This window comes from Oncorhynchus nerka, linkage group LG12, assembly GCF_034236695.1.
Source record: "Oncorhynchus nerka isolate Pitt River linkage group LG12, Oner_Uvic_2.0, whole genome shotgun sequence".
Lineage (NCBI taxonomy): Eukaryota > Metazoa > Chordata > Actinopteri > Salmoniformes > Salmonidae > Oncorhynchus > Oncorhynchus nerka.
The window spans coordinates 20328696-20345268 of NC_088407.1; the positions used below are offsets into that span (position 1 = coordinate 20328696).

The 16573-nt window shown below is 43.8% G+C and overlaps 1 protein-coding gene across 1 annotated transcript; it reads left to right on the forward strand.

The window, feature by feature from the left end:
- Window positions 1-214: 214 nt before the first annotated feature.
- Window positions 215-16141, forward strand: LOC115137927 (protein mono-ADP-ribosyltransferase PARP14-like). The gene is made up of 7 exons (XM_029674234.2): window positions 215-516; window positions 11430-11551; window positions 12084-13934; window positions 14132-14368; window positions 14441-14665; window positions 14835-14900; window positions 14996-16141. The coding sequence occupies exons 1-7, from the start codon at window positions 345-347 to the stop codon at window positions 15020-15022; spliced, it is 2700 nt and encodes an 899-aa protein (XP_029530094.1). The 5' UTR covers window positions 215-344; the 3' UTR covers window positions 15023-16141.
- The last annotated feature ends 432 nt before the right edge of the window (window positions 16142-16573 follow it).

The window sequence follows — 16573 nt, forward strand, 5'->3', positions numbered from 1 at the left end:
GAGTGGAGTATACCTGCAGTTCACTTCAGTTATTCCGCAATTACTGCGTCAAAAGTTGACTGTTAATGCACTTTTACTGCAGTTGCAATCTTTTTTTGTAAGGGACACTTTGAAAGGCGGTGAAATGACAAAAGTGATCCGCTTGATCACGTCCAAGGTCTATGGTCCCAAGTACAATACAAAAAAAAGTGTATTTCTTTTGCAAGAAGGGGTGGTCGCGCACGTCATCTGTCAGGTGCGTAGGTTGACAAGTTCACAGCAGTTGTGCTGTTCGAATCAAACTGATTTGAGCGCTTGTACAGTAGCTATTATAAGAAAGCGAGTAGGCTACTTTGGATTACAATATGGAAGGTTACAAATACCCTGTTTTCTTCGAGGTTCCCAGTCTGGATCCAGCACAGAAAGAGAAGTTAGAAAAGTACTTTCAGGTTCGCCGTAAATCTGGTGGAGGAGACTGCGGACCCATAGACAATGTTGGTGACAACGTTTACAAGATCGCATTTATTGACCGGACAGGTATAGAAATATTGAGTTTACTATTTGAACTGTACTTGAGACTAAAGGTGAAACGTAAAAAAAGTATATTTACATGTTTTCCTGTCGATAATTGTGTAACAGTTTCACTTTCATATTTAAAGCTGGTCTATGCAGAAATCGCTCCACTGTTTTTTTTGTAAAAGTTCTAATAGTTAGCCTAATTTCAGTTTGTGACAAAACAAACATGAATAGTGTAGAGAATCTTTGTACCATCTAAACCTATGTTTTCCATAAACAACAATATTTTATTTTCATCTGTTTGAAGCTGGTGCACAAAACTGAAAGTAAAAGAAGCAAAAACTACACGAAAGAATGAGACGCATAGAAATAGCACAAATAGAACAGATCAACATCTTAAACTTGCTTTCAAACGCAATGATAGATCTATAACTGACATTTCTATGTGAATGTGGGTGTCCCCCCAAAACGTTACATATTGCTGCTTTAAATTAGGCTGCATGCTCACTTCACCCTTGTCTCTGTGAGAACATAACTTGTAGAATTTAAAGGGTAGTTCACCCAAATTAAAAATGTACATATTGATTTCCTTACCCAGGAAACAGGGTATGGACAAGGTACACTACATGACCAACAGTATGTGGACAACTGTGTGTCAAACATCTCATTCCAAAACCATGGGCATTAATATAGAGTTAGTCCCCCTTTACTCGTACAATAGCCTCCACTCTTCTGGGAAGGTTTTCATTTACATTTACATTTAAGTCATTTAGCAGACGCTCTTATCCAGAGCGACTTACAAATTGGTGCGTTCACCTTAAGACATCCAGTGGAACAGCCACTTTACAATAGTGCATCTAAATCTTTTAAGGGGGGAGGGGGTGAGAAGGATTACTTTATCCTATCCTAGGTATTCCTGAAAGAGGTGGGGTTTCAGGTGTCTCCGGAAGGTGGTGATTGACTCCGCTGTCCTGGCGTCGTGAGGGAGTTTGTTCCACCATTGGGGGGCCAGAGCAGCGAACAGTTTTGACTGGGCTGCGCGGGAACTGTACTTCCTCAGTGGTAGGGAGGCGAGCAGGCCAGAGGGGGATGAACGCAGTGCCCTTGTTTGGGTGTAGGGCCTGATCAGAGCCTGGAGGTACTGAGGTGCCGTTCCCCTCACAGCTCCGTAGGCAAGCACCATGGTCTTGTAGCGGATGCGAGCTTCAACTGGAAGCCAGTGGAGAGAGCGGAGGAGCGGGGTGACGTGAGAGAACTTGGGAAGGTTGAACACCAGTCGGGCTGCGGCGTTCTGGATGAGTTGTAGGGGTTTAATGGCACAGGCAGGGAGCCCAGCCAACAGCGAGTTGCAGTAATCCAGACGGGAGATGACAAGTGCCTGGATTAGGACCTGCGCTGCTTCCTGTGTGAGGCAGGGTCGTACTCTGCGGATGTTGTAGAGCATGAACCTACAAGAACGGGCCACCGCCTTGATGTTAGTTGAGAACGACAGGGTGTTGTCCAGGATCACGCCAAGGTTCTTAGCGCTCTGGGAGGAGGGCACAATGGAGTTGTCAACCGTGATGGCGAGATCATGGAACGGGCAGTCCTTCCCCGGGAGGAAGAGCAGCTCCGTCTTGCCGAGGTTCAGCTTGAGGTGGTGATCCGTCATCCACACTGATATGTTTGCCACTAGATGTTGGAACTTTGCTGTAGGGACTTTGTTCCATTCAGCCGCAAGAGCATTAGTGAAGTGATTAGTGAAGTGATTAGTGAGCATTAGTGAGCATTAGTGAAGTCGACACCATTCTGTATACCTCTGGCCCTTCGTTAGACACTGTGTTAACTAACCTCCAGATGAGCTTCAATGCCACACAACTCTCCTTCCGTGGCCTCCAACTGCTCTTAAATGCAAGTAAAACTAAATCCATGCTCTTCAACCGATCGCTGCCCGCCCGTTCAGCATCACTACTCTGGACGGTTCTGACTTAGAATATGTGGACAACTACAAATACCTAGGTGTCTGGTTAGACTGTAAACTCTCCTTCCAGACTCTCATTAAACATTTCCAATCCAAAATTAAATCTAGAATCGGCTTCCTATTTCGCAACAAGGCATCCTTCACTCATGCTGCCAAGCATACCCTCGTAAAACTGACCATCCTACCGATCCTCGACTTCGCCGATGTCATTTACAAAATAGCCTCCAACACTACTGAACAAATTGGATGCAGTCTATCACAGTGCCATCCGTTTTGTCACCAAAGCCCCATATACTACCCACCACTGCGACCTGTATGATCTTGTTGGCTGGCCCTCGCTTCATACTCGTCGCCAAACCCACTGGCTCCAGGTCATCTAAAAGTTTCTGCTAGGTAAAGCCCCGCCTTATCTCAGCTCACTGGTCACCATAGCAGCACCCACCGGTAGTCCCCGTTCCAGCAGGTATACCTCACTGGTCACCCCCAAAGCCAATTCTTCCTTTGGCTGCCTCTCCTTCCAGTTCTCTGCTGCCAATGACTTGAACGAACTGCAAAAATCTCTGAAGCTGTAGACTCTTACCTCCCTCACTAGCTTTAAGCACCAGCTGTCAGAGCAGTTCACAGATCACTGCACCTGTACATAGCTCATCTGTAAATTGCCCATCCAATCTACCTCATCCCCATACTGTATTTATTTATTTATTTATCTTGCTCCTTTGCACCCCAGTATCTCAACTTGCACATTCATCTTCTGCACATCCTACCATTCCAGTGTTTAATTGCTATATTCTAAATACTTTTCTACCATGGCCTATTTATATTTTTCTGTATATTTATATTTTTGCTGTATATTTTTCTACTGTATTATTGATTGTATATTTGTTTATTCCATGTGTAACTCTGTGTTGTTGTATGTGTTGAACTGCTATGCTTTATCTTGGCCAGGTCGCAGTTGCAAATGAGAACTTGTTCTCAACTAGCTTACCTGGTTAAATAAAAGTGAAATAAAAATAAATACATGTTGGATGATTAGGCCTGGCTCGCAGTTGGCCTTCCAATTTATCCCAAAGGTGTTCGATGGGGTTGAGGTCAGGGCTCTGTGCTGGCCAGTCAAGTACTTCCACATCAATCTCAACAAATCATTTCTGGATGGACCTTGCTTTGTGCACGGGGGCATTATCATGCTGAAACTGGAAAGGGCCTTCCCCAAACTGTTGCCACAAAGTTGAAAGCACAGAATCGTATTGAATGTCATTGTATGCTGTAGCGTTAAGATTTCCTTTCACTGGAATTAAGGAGCTTGAACAATGAATCACTGCCCTAGACCATTTTTCCTCCTCCACTTAACTTTACAGTTGCCACTTTATATTGGGGCAGGTAGCATTCTCTTGGCATCAGCCAAACACAGATTTATCCATCGGACAGCCAGATGGTGAGGCGTGATTCATCACGCCAGAGAATGCATTTTTTATACTGAGTCCAATGGCGTTGAGCTTTACACCACTCCAGCCGACGCTTGGCATTGTGCATAGTGATGTTAGGCTTGTGAGCGGCTGCTCGGCCATGGACATCTATTTCATGAAGCTCCCGACGAACAGTTCTTGTGCTGACGTTGCTTCCAGAGGCAGTTTGGAACTCGGCAGTGAGTGTTGCCACCGAGGACAGATAATATTTGACATGCTACGCGTTTCAGCGCTCAGTCAATCCCGTTCTGTGAGATTGTGTGGCCTTCCCCTTCGAGGCTGAGCTGTTGTTGCTCCTAGATATTTACACTTCACAACAACCACTCTTATAGTTGACCGTTCTAGAAGGGCAGAAATTGATAAACAAATAAAAATATATTTTGTTTTTGAGATTCTTCAAAGTAGCTGCGCTTTGCCTTGATGACAGCTTTGCACACTCTTGGCATTCTCTAAACCAGCTTCATGAGTTCGTCACCCAGAATGCATTTCAATTAACAGGTGTGCCTTGTTAAAAGTTAATTTGTGGAATTTCTTTCTTAATTAAAACCACTTAAGCCTACCCCCTACTTTTTCGAACATTCTGTTAAAAATAGCTCAACATTTCAGCGTCCTGCTACTCATGCCAGGAATATAGTATATGCATATGATTAGTATGTGTGGATAGAAAACACTCTGACGTTTCTAAAACTGGTTAAAAATATCCATGCGCCACTTGCATGTATTGTCTATGGGAAACCAAATTACATGGGGCTGAGATTGCAAGTCCTACAGCTTCCACACGATGTCGCCAGTCTTGTCAATTGCCTGGGCTTTGTTTCTTGGTCAAACGAGTAAGAGAGAGCCCATTCCTTCCGGTCTCCGACGGGATGTTTTGGATGAGAAATTTTCGACCATGAGTTCAAGATGTGGAGCTATTGAATACACATCGCCCCGTGATCAATTTGATAGATTATTAACGTTTACTAATACCTAAATTTGGTTTACAAAAGTATTTCGAAGTGTTTTGTGAAAGTTTATCGTCGACTTTTTTAATTTTAAAAAATGACGTTGCGTTTTAAAACTGTCTTTTTTTCCTGTATCACACACTTTTCATAGATCGATATTTAGGGTATATATGGACCGATTTAATCGGAAAAAAAGACCCAATAGTGATGTTTATGGGACATCTAGGAGTGCCAACAAAGAAGATCGTCAAAGGTAATGAATGTTTTATATTTTATTTCTGCGTTTTGTGTAGCGCCGGCTATGCTAATTATTTTGTTTACGTCCCCTTCAGGTATTTCGGGGTGTTGCATGCTATCAGATAATAGCTTCTCATGCTTTCGCCGAAAAGCATTTTAAAAATCTGACTTGTTGGCTGGATTCACGAGTGTAGCTTTAATTCAGTACCCTGCATGTGTGTTTTAATGAACGTTTGAGTTTTAACGAGTGCTATTAGCATTTAGCGTAGTGCATTTGCATTTCCAGATGGCTAGATGAGACGCCTGCGTGTCGGGTGGGCTTAACAGGATAATGCATTTGAGCCAATCAGTTGAGTTGTGACAAGGTAGGGGTGGTATACAAAAGTTTTGGTAAAAGACCAAGTCTATATTATGGCAAGAACAGCTCAAATAAGCAAAGAGAAAATACAGTCCATCATTACTTTAAGACATCAAGGTCAGTCAATACGAAACATTTTCAAGAACTTTGAACGTTTCTTAAAGTGCAGTCGCAGAAACTATCAAGTGCTATGATGAAACTTGCTATCATGAGGACCGCCACAGGAAAGGAAGACCCAGAGTTACTAGGGCCGGGCGGTATAACGTATTTTACTATATACCGGTATTGATGCATGGACCGGTTTGGGTTTTTACTTTACCTTCTATAACGGTATTTGAATGATTGGTTTGTTAAATGTGATACGCCTTGTGTAACGTCCATTTTTATAGTTTACTCCGCTACTTGAGTCATCCCTCTCCGCTCTCAATTCAATTCAAGTGAGTTATTGGCATGGGAAACATGTGTTAACATTGCCAAAGCAAGTGAGGTAGATAATATAGCAAGTGAGGTAGATAATATATAAAGTGAAATAAACAAAACAAAAATTACAGTAAACATTACACATACAGAAGTTTCAATACTCTCGCTCTCTCTCCACGCCGCTTTCCACACAGACCTAGTCCCACCCCCTGTCACTCAAGGGGCCCTTTTGTTGTTGCTTGACCATGAGGCACTTTCGTTCAATCTGCTTGGTCAATGCAGCACATGCAACAATGTTGATGACAACAATGTTGTTTCCAATTTGATCGTAATATAAATTCATAAGCGTTCTTTAGTTACAATATTAGTTTGTGTTTCTTACATTTGCAAACAGCTAGTTTGTATGTTCTTAGAAAGTTGAGCTAAATCCTGTTAGCTTGCTAGCTAACTAGCTAATAAAGTACTGAGTCAGAGCAAACATAGCTAGCTAATACAGCCTTAAAACAGTGCTGGTGAAAGCATAAATCAGCATATTTATCTTCTAAATCAAAGAGGAATAGGGGTAACATGAATATGTTGGCTATAAGCATAAAGACGTAATGTAGCCAAAGATTATAGGGTCCCCTAGGAAACACAGAACATCACTTTGGTTTCTACCCTGTAATACTGTCACAGTAACTCGTTCAGGGCATTTTCATTCTTTGTCATGTCAAACAACACTGCATTCAAAGTGCCCACTATTATTTATATTCTAACTATAGAATTAGAATAAACATATTGTGATATGTTGATTCCAAAAGTTCACCCAAGTGTTTTGATCTAAATCGCAATTGCAACATTAAAAATAAGGCAAAGAATTTTTGCCCATATCGTGGCAGTGTGGAAATTATCTCAAATGATTGCAGGAAATGCGGAAATTGATGGAAATGCAGGAAATTATTTAAGTTGAAGTTGAATTTAACAGTATAAAACAATCAGAATGGAGAGAGACCCATTGAAATCATTTAGAATATACTGTGTGTTGCCACCCTAGGGTCAAGCACTACTCACAAATTTAGAACTTTTATTAATGAATAACATCAAATACCGTCATACCAAAAAAAAATAGAAAAATACCATGATATGATATCTTGGCCGTATCACCCAGCCCTAAGAGTTACCTCTGCTGCAGAGGATAAGTTCATTAGAGTTACCAGCAATGGACATTAGACCGATGGAAATCTGTCCTTTGGTCTGATGAGTTTGTTTTGGTCCAACCGCTGTGTCTTTGCAGAGTATGAGAACGGATGATATCCGCATGTGTGGTTCACAACGGGAAGCATGGAGGAGGAGGTGTGATGGTGTGTGGGTGCTTTGCTGGTGACAGAATTCAAAGCACACTTAACCAACATGGCTACCACAGCATTCTGCAGCGATACACCATCCCATCTGGTTTGGGCTTAGTGGGACTATAATTTGTTTTTCAACAGGACAATGATCCAACACACCAGGCTGTGTAAGGGCTATTTGATCAAGAATGAGAGTGATGGAATACTGCATCAGATAACCTGGCCTCCATAATCACCCAAACTCAACCAAATTGAGATGGTTTGGGATGTTTGACCGCAGAGTGAAGGAAAAGCAGCCAACAATTGCTCAGCATATGTGGCAACTGCTTCAAGACTGTTGGAAAAGCATTCCAGGTGAAGCTGGTTGAGAGAATGCCAAGAGTGTGTAAAGCTCTCAAGGCAAAGGGCGGCTACTTTGAAGAATCTAAAATATATTTTGATTTGTTTAACACTTTTTTGGTTACTACGTGATTCCATATGTGTTATTTCATAGTTTTGATGTCTTCACTATTATTCAACAATGTAGAAACCCTTGAGTAGGTCTGTTCAAACTTTGTACTGGTACGAAATATGTATATAATTAATTTTCCATGAGTCTATTGGAAAAAATAATAGGATGTGTTGTCAAAACAAAAGAATGCATTCAAAAGTGAAAAAAATATTATTAAAGGGTAAATTCTTTTCACCCTGTAACGGCTGTTGGTGGAAGAATGTGAGGACCAAAGCACAGCGTAGTACGTGTTCATGTTTGTTTATTGACACTGAACACTGAATACAAAAATAACAACGGGAATAACCGAAACAGTCTTGAAAGGTAAAAAACACTAAACAGAAATCAACTACTCACAAGACACAGGTGGGAAAAGGCTACCTAAGTAGGGTTCTCAATCAGAGGCAATGATCGACAGCTGTCCCTGATTAAGAACCATACCAGGCCAAAACAAAGGAATACAAACGCTTAGAAAAAGAACATTGAATGCCCACCCAAATCACACCCTGACCAACCCAAAAATAGAGACATAAAAAGCTCTCTACGGTCAGGGCGTGACACACCCTTTGAACATTTTGAGATTTTGGGGCTTCGTCAAGCAACTAGTTACCAACAACAACAAAAACAATTTACTGATGTCTGTGTTATTGTGGAGCCATGAAAAATGATCTATTTGGAATTATAGTAATGTGCAGCCAAACTGAAAATGTTGGCTCAGTAGTGCACTTTGTGATAAAAGCACCAGATTTGGCTAGGAGGCAGATGTACATGTACTGTATGTACCCTGAAAATGTTTAGATATGGAGCAGTTTTGGTCCATAAATCAAATCAAATTTTATTTGTCACATACACATGGTTAGCAGATGTTAGTGCGAGTGTAGCGAAATGCTTGTGCTTCTAGTTCCGACAATGCAGTAATAACCAACGAGTAATCTCACAATTCCAAAACTACTACCTTATAAACACAAGTGTAAGGGGATAAAGAATATGTACATAAAGATATATGAATGAGTGATGGTACAGAGCGGCATAGGCAAGATACAGTAGATGGTATTGAGTGCAGTATATACATATGAGATGAGTATGTAAACAAAGTGGCATAGTTAAAGTGGCTAGTGATACATGTATTACATAAGGATGCAGTAGATGATATAGAGTACAGTATATACGTATGCATATGAGATGAATAATGTAGGGTATGTAAACATTATATTAGGTAGCATTGTTTAAAGTGGCTAGTGATATATTTTACATTTTCCATCAATTCCCATTATTAAAGTGGCTGGAGTTGAGTCAGTGTGTTGGCAGCAGCCACTCAATGTTAGTGGAGGCTGTTTAACAGTCTGATGGCCTTGAGATAGAAGCTGTTTTTCAGTCTCTCGGTCCCAGCTTTGATGCACCTGTACTGACCTCGCCTTCTGGATGATAGCGGGGTGAACAGGCAGTGGCTCGGGTGGTTGTTGTCCTTGATGATCTTTATGGCCTTCCTGTGACATCGGGTGGTGTAGGTGTCCTGGAGGGCAGGTAGTTTGCCCCCGTGATGCGTTGTGCAGACCTCACTACCCTCTGGAGAGCCTTACGGTTGTGGGCGGAGCAGTTGCTGTACCAGTTTGTGAGTGCTTTTGGTGACAGGCTGAATTTCTTCAGCCTCCTGAGGTTGAAGAGGCGCTGCTGCGCCTTCTTCACGATGCTGTCTGTGTGGGTGGACCAATTCAGTTTGTCTGTGATGTGTACGCCGAGGAACTTAAAACTTACTACCCTCTCCACTACTGTTCCATCGATGTGGATAGGGGGGTGTTCCCTCTGCTGTTTCCTGAAGTCCACAATCATCTCCTTAGTTTTGTTGACGTTGAGTTTGAGGTTATTTTCCTGACACCACACTCCGAGGGCCCTCACCTCCTCCCTGTCTCGTCATTGTTGGTAATCAAGCCTATCACTGTCATGTCGTCCACAAACTTGATGATTGAGTTGGAGGCGTGCGTGGCCACGCAGTCGTGGGTGAACAGGGAGTACAGGGCTCAGAACGCACCCTTGTGGGGCCCCAGTATTGAGGATCAGCGGGGTGGAGATGTTGTTACCTACCCTCACCACCTGGGGGCGGCCCGTCAGGAAGTCCAGTACCCAGTTGCACAGGGCGGGGTCGAGACCCAGGGTCTCGAGCTTGATAACGAGTTTGGAGGGTACTATGGTGTTAAATGCTGAGCTGTAGTCGATGAACAGCATTCTCACATAGGTATTCCTCTTGTCCAGATGGGTTAGGGCAGTATGCAGTGTGGTTGAGATTGCATCGTCTGTGGACCTATTTGGGCGGTAAGCAAATTGGAGTGGGTCTAGGGTGTCAGGTAGGGTGGAGGTGATATGGTCCTTGATTAGTCTCTCAAAGCACTTCATGATGACGTAAGTGAGTGCTACGGGCCGATAGTCGTTTAGCTCAGTTACCTTAGCTTTCCTGGGAACAGGAACAATGGTGGCCCTCTTGAAGCATGTGGGAACAGCAGACTGGTATAGGGATTGATTGAATATGTCCGTAAACACACCAGCCAGCTGGTCTGCGCATGCTCTGAGGGCGCGGCTGGGGATGCCGTCTGGGCCTGCAGCCTTGCGAGGGTTAACACGTTTAAATGTTTTACTCACCTCGGCTGCAGTGAAGGAGAGTCCGCATGTTTTGGTTGCGGGCCGTGTCAGTGGCACTGTATTGTCCTCAAAGCGGGCAAAAAAGTTATTTAGTCTGCCTGGGAGCAAGACATCCTGGTCCATGACTGGGTTGGTTTTCTTTTTGTAATCTGTGATTGACTGTAGACCCTGCCACATACCTCTTGTCTGAGCCGTTGAATTGCGATTCTACTTTGTCTCTATACTAACGCTTAGCTTGTTTGATTGCCATGCGGAGGGAATAGCTACACTGTTTGTATTCGATCATGTTTCCGGTCACCTTGCCCTGATTTAAAAGCAGTGGTTTGTGCTTTCAGTTTCACGGAATGCTGTCATCAATCCACGGTTTCTGGTTTGGGAATGTTTTAATCGTTGCTATGGGAACGACATCTTCAACGCATGTTCTAATGAACTCGCTCACCGAATCAGCGTATTCGTCAATGTTGTTGTTTGACGCAATACGAAACATATCGTATTGCTTAGGGGGTGTGGCAGCCTCCTAAAAAAATGTAAATGTATTTTTAGATTCCAGTCAGTGTCTCTGTACCAAGTTGACTCTCATCTTTCAGATGGAATTGAATTGATAGCCTAGCATTACAATGTTAGAGCCAAAAGTCTGATGGCACCATTGCCCATATCGCAGGCCGTTCTTACTGTAGGTTGTACCCATAAATCAGATTAGCTCAAACGCTAATTTCTCAGCCCGTTGAGTTTCACAGACACACTTTTTTTTATATGAATAACAGAGCAATGTTCATGTTGCTATGGATGAAATGTATCAAAATAACTGTTAAAAACATACAAAAGTGTTTTTAACAACAAATTTAACTAAAAGTGATTTTAAAAAATAAATAATAATAATACTTATTTTGGGGAAATAAAACAATTTCTGTGAATTACAAAAGTTGAATAAAATAACATGTTACTGCTTGACAGTGTCTCTTAATAATTTGTGTTTAAAAAATGACCCCATTTGGTGCTTTTAAGATAAAAATGTGTTGCCACTTTTAGGGTTGTTATTTCTATTATCACTACTACGACTATAATAACAATAACTTATTATGATGCTGTAACTCTTCCAGTCCAGGAGAGGGTACTTCAGAAAGATCATGTGTTGGAGATGCCTTGGGGACCTCTCACCCTCACTCTGAGAGAGAGCCTGGAGCCGCCACCCACAACAGCCTCCCCAGTCAGTAGTCAGGAGGTGAGGCCAGACTATACAGTACAGCTGCACCTATATATATAGTGCATGCTTAGTCACTTAACTTGTTAGATAAAACATTTATCTTCCATAATATGAGGTCAATATACACATTGTAATTGCATCCCAGTAAACACATATTGTGGATCTGCCTGTCAGGTAATGGCTTTATTATCCCTTCAAATGAGGTCAAAATAGTCTGCATTGATTTTATTGCATGTTTGATTTTATGTGATTTTATGTGATGTTATGATGAGTAAAGTATACATTTACAATATGAGAAATGACAAGAACATATATTTTAGCCAAACGAATCTGTATTAAACTAAAATGGACAAATGCCAAACGAGTTGATAGATTTATAATATAATCCAGACACAGCTGTACGGTTGACCTACAATAATAAATGAATAATAAACGTAGATAAAGACAGACATAATAATCATTAACAGTGGATTACCCCAGGATTTACACCTTTTATCTCTGACTCTAAAGTTACCAGTCCCTCCCATTCCATCCCTCCCTCCCTGTCCAGACATCGCCACCTGGTTTCCTAGAGCATGAACTCCATCTAGACTCCTACCTCCTGAGATACCTGAAGGAGAGCCCTGGGGCTGGAAGAGACCTGCAGCAGCAGCTGTCCTCTCTGGGCTGCTCTGTCCACCTCCATCCAGAGGACGGGAGGGCAGTGGTCAGAAGCTCAGGCCAAGCTGGGTCATGTGGAGATGGGGTTGGGGTGGGACCATGGAAGGCACAGGTCGAGAGACTGTTAAAACAGCTCCCTGAGCGGTACAAATGCCACTATGAGGTAGACCCACGTAAGCTCCAGACTCTGCTGCAGAGCAGTACCCTGGGTTCGGAGGATGTGAGGGTTTACTGCGAGGCAGGGGAAGGGTTTGCGGTGGTGGTTGGGGAGGGGCCCGAGGTCCAGGCCAAGCTGAAGGAGCTGGAGGCCTTCCAGGGTCAGGGTCTGAGCTCCTGGAAGCAGGAGAAGATCAGCACCACCTGTCAACTTGGACAGTCCAAGCTCCGTCTTCTAGGTGAAGTGATAGAGAAGGATCTAGTTGAGGTTGTTCCAGGGGTGAAGGTGACACGCGGTGACTCTGGCCAGCTGGAGCTGATGGGTTCAGCAAGTGATGTCCGGACAGCCAGACAGTTAGTTACAGATAAGATCTCTCTGGTGCTGGAGCGGGTGGTGCCTGAGGTGTCCCTCCACCTCCTGTCCTTCCTGAGGGATGAGTATGGGAGGCCTGGGAACCTGAGCAGTCTGCTGGGGTTGGGACTCCATGTGGAGGTAGAGTTGGGGGATACAGAGCTCCGTCTGTTCTCCCTCTCCTCTGGGAAACTGGACCAGGCTGAGAAGGATCTGCTGGGGGAGTTTGGGGAGGAGAAGATTGATGTGCCCAACGGTGCTTTCCAGGCTGAACTGAAGTCCAAACTTGAGACAAAGGTGAAGGAGATGAACCAAAGTAGACGCAGGGTGGTGGCCAGGTATGGTCCTGGGTGTAGAGTACAGCTGCTGGGTCACCTGAAGCAGGTTCAGGAGCTGAGCGAGGAGATTGGGGCCTTTCTGAAAGACCAGTCCAGTGTAAGAGTTGTGGGACGTCCTCAACAGAACCATGGTAGCATAGACGGTGAAGCAGGCGCCGGACCAAGACCTAACAAGACTATCGCAGCCACCAGCTATCACCTCCAGGGTGGGCTGCAGGTAGTTGTTTTTCAGGGTGACATCACCAAGGAACGGGCAGACGCACTGGTGAACGCAGCCAATGAGTATCTGGATCACGCTGGGGGCGTGGCTGCAGCTCTGAGCCGGGCGGGGGGGCATGAAGTACAGCAAGCCAGCAGGGATCTGGTTAGGCAGATAGGGAGAGTGCCCACAGGTACAGTGGTAGAGACTACAGGAGGGAATCTGCCTTGTAAGATGCTGCTGCATGCAGTGGGACCAGTAGGGGGCAGAATAGGTGGGAATGAGCGCCGTCTGCTGGAGAAGACAGTAAAGGCAGTCCTGGATCTGGCAGAGACCCTGGAGCTCCAGACCCTGGCCATGCCCTGCATCAGCTCAGGGTTATTCGGTGTTCCTCTGAAGGTGTGCTCTGAGGCCATAGTCTCTGCATTGAGGGACTTTGGGAGGGAACAGCACATCCTTACCAAGGTCACTCTGATTGATGTGAGTGGAGAGGCAGTGAAAGCCATGCAGGAGGCCTGTGATAGGCTGTTACAGGGGAAGAGGGAGTTTCATGGGTGGGAGGTAGAGTCCAGCACCACCACTACCACTACACATGCTCCTCAGAGAGACACCACTGCTGCCTCCACCAGGGGACCAGCTGCTCCAGAGGTCTGTGTCCAGGTGGAGATCATCCAGGGAACCATAGAGAAACAGCAGGTGAGAGAGAGACACACTGACATGGCCACAGCATTCACATTCTGTGAATTATGTTGACTTGGAACTGACCCAATGTTCCCTTTCTCTTTTACATTTTCTTTTCCTTTTTCTCTTCCCCTTTTACTTGATTTATTTCTCTCTCTCTCTCTCCCCCCCACCCTCTGTCTTTCTGTCTGTCTGTGTCTGTCTCTCTGAAGGTGGATGCTCTGGTGTCACCCATGGTTGGTAGTGACCCTCTATCCTCCCGAGTGGGTCATGTCTTGTCGGATGCAGCTGGACCGGCGCTGATGACAGCGTTTCAGAGGGAATTAGGGGGACGGACTGCACCTGGTGACAACGTCCTGGTGGAGGGACTGTCTGGTCTCAGCTCTGGCCGTGTCTTCTTCCTCAGCTGTGCACACTGGGACAACAATCCCCAAGGACCAGCTGTACAGGTGTGTGTGTGTGTGTGTGTGTGTTATGACCTTTGAACCTCCATTAACCCTTGACTTCTGGTCCTCTCTCAGGCTCTGATGCAGGGTGTGAGGAAAATCCTGACTGCTTGTGATATCCAGGGCTTCCGTTCCATTGCGTTCCCTGTAGTTGGAACTGGTGAGGTTCTCCAGTTCCCTCACAACGTGGCAACGCAGGTTCTGCTAGAAGAAATCCGTAGGTATGAACAGAATCGAGCGAGCAGAACCCCCTTCCTTGTTCGCATTGTCGTTCATCCCAATGACAGAGATTCTACCAAGGTGAGCAGAGACTTTTAAAGGTCTCAAAGATTTAAACAAAATGTCCGTTAACTTCAATATTTTTAAGCGAATCACATTGCAGATTATCTGAAGCCCTTATATAATACTGTGTAATATATCAATAATGGCAGATTTTTTAATAATAACAATCACATTTCTTCATTTGCAGCTTTTCAAACTACCCAGAATGCTTTGCATCTCAGAGGGTTCAAATTGGGCACTCAACCAGAGCAAGGTGAGTTGCAACACTTCACCCCCACCTTTAAATCAAATACATTATTACGATATGATTGATCCATTTCAAGTTATAATTCTGAACCCTCCCTATAGACATCAGGATTGTGCTGCTTGTTATAACCGGAGGAGGTAAAACAGTGCTGGAAACACCATCTTCGGAAAAGATGATGTGTTCCTTTCAGACAGTTCCTCCACCTCCTCAACACAGAAATGTAAAGCTCAGACCAAGAACATCAAAGGTAGAAACATCACCCTGATTGACACACCTGGATTCTTTAAAACTGACATCCCTGAAGAGGAGCTGAAACCTAAAATAGTCAAATGTACAACAGAATGTGCTCCAGGGCACATAGGGTATACAATCTATTCAAGACTGTAGCGAAAATCGAGACATATTTTTCACCAGAGGCATTTAAATATGCCACAGTCCTCTTCACTCATGGTGACCAACAAAATGATGAACTGAACATGCTTGTGGAGAAATGTGGAGGCCGCTGTCACGTGATCGACAATAAATACTGGAACACCAATCAGCAGGGTCGGTACAGGAACCAGTACCAAGTAGCAGAGTTACTCAACACCATAGAGAAGATGGTGAGAGATAACGGAGGAGGGTTCTACACCAACGAGATGCTCCAAGAGGCAGAGAGATTAATACAAGCAGAGATGGAGTCTTAGGAAGGAGTCAACTGGCCAGATGTCAGAGAAAGAGATGGGAAAACAGGCTAAAGAAATAGTGAGGAATAAACTCCTGATCAAACTCTCAGGGACACTAACAGGTGTTGGTAGGCATAGCTGCAGGAGTTGTCTTTGGGACGTCCACAACAACAGGAGCAGTCAGAGGAGGGTCCGTAGGAGTTACTGCAGCAGAGGAGGCAGAGACAGTACCGGAGGCTTTAAACTAAGGTTCTGAATGTGCAAGAAGAAAACCTTTTGAAAGGTTATAGTAACAGATTTTTTGGATAAAAAATGATGGAAAAGTATGATTCAACATCTGACTAACTATGTAGACATCAGTCAGTTAAATTCAACTGCAATAGCTTTTTGTCCCATTTATTTTTCTTTCTGATTTGTTAAAAGCAGGCGACAGGGTTATGGTTAAACTGAATGAATATTAAATTGTTCAATTTGAGGTTCATATTTTTGAATGTTTAATGTACAAATTGAATTAATCATTTGAACCTGTGTTTAATGATTTGAAACGGTATTGAATAAATGTCATTCAGTTCAATGTTTATATTTTCAGTTTCAATCGGGTAATTATTGCATTCATTGTCTGTGTATCAAGTTTATAAACCATCATTTCAAGTTAATCAAAGTTCAATATATTAAACTTCACAGATGCATTTAGATTCCGTTTTCAAGTTCAGTTCTCTAAATCAGTGCCGTTGTTAGCATGCCAATCTTAGTGGGGCAAACAAACCCAAAAATGTTTTGATGCGTGCCAGCAAAGCCACGACACAACACTAAACAATAGATTTATAGCACTATAACGGTGCCCACAAACGGTTGAGACCTACATAAAGCTGTCCCAACAGCAGAGCTTTCTTTTCAGCACCATGGAGTGAATCCTTACCAACGCTACACCTGGCTATCAGCTGAACATAGCTGATATGGCTGACTTCTCCACAACTACCTGCGGAGGTCATTCCAGGAGCAGCTCTGGATGGA

What these genes read in the sequence shown, in the direction of transcription:
- LOC115137927 (XM_029674234.2), top strand. Translation starts at nt 345, where the DNA reads ATGGAAGGTTACAAATACCCTGTTTTCTTCGAGGTTCCCAGTCTGGAT. An exon ending in CCCAAGGACCAGCTGTACAG is followed by an intron (nt 14,369 to 14,440) that starts GTGTGTGTGTGT and finishes GTCCTCTCTCAG; the next exon opens with GCTCTGATGCAGGGTGTGAG. An exon ending in ATGACAGAGATTCTACCAAG is followed by an intron (nt 14,666 to 14,834) that starts GTGAGCAGAGAC and finishes CTTCATTTGCAG; the next exon opens with CTTTTCAAACTACCCAGAAT.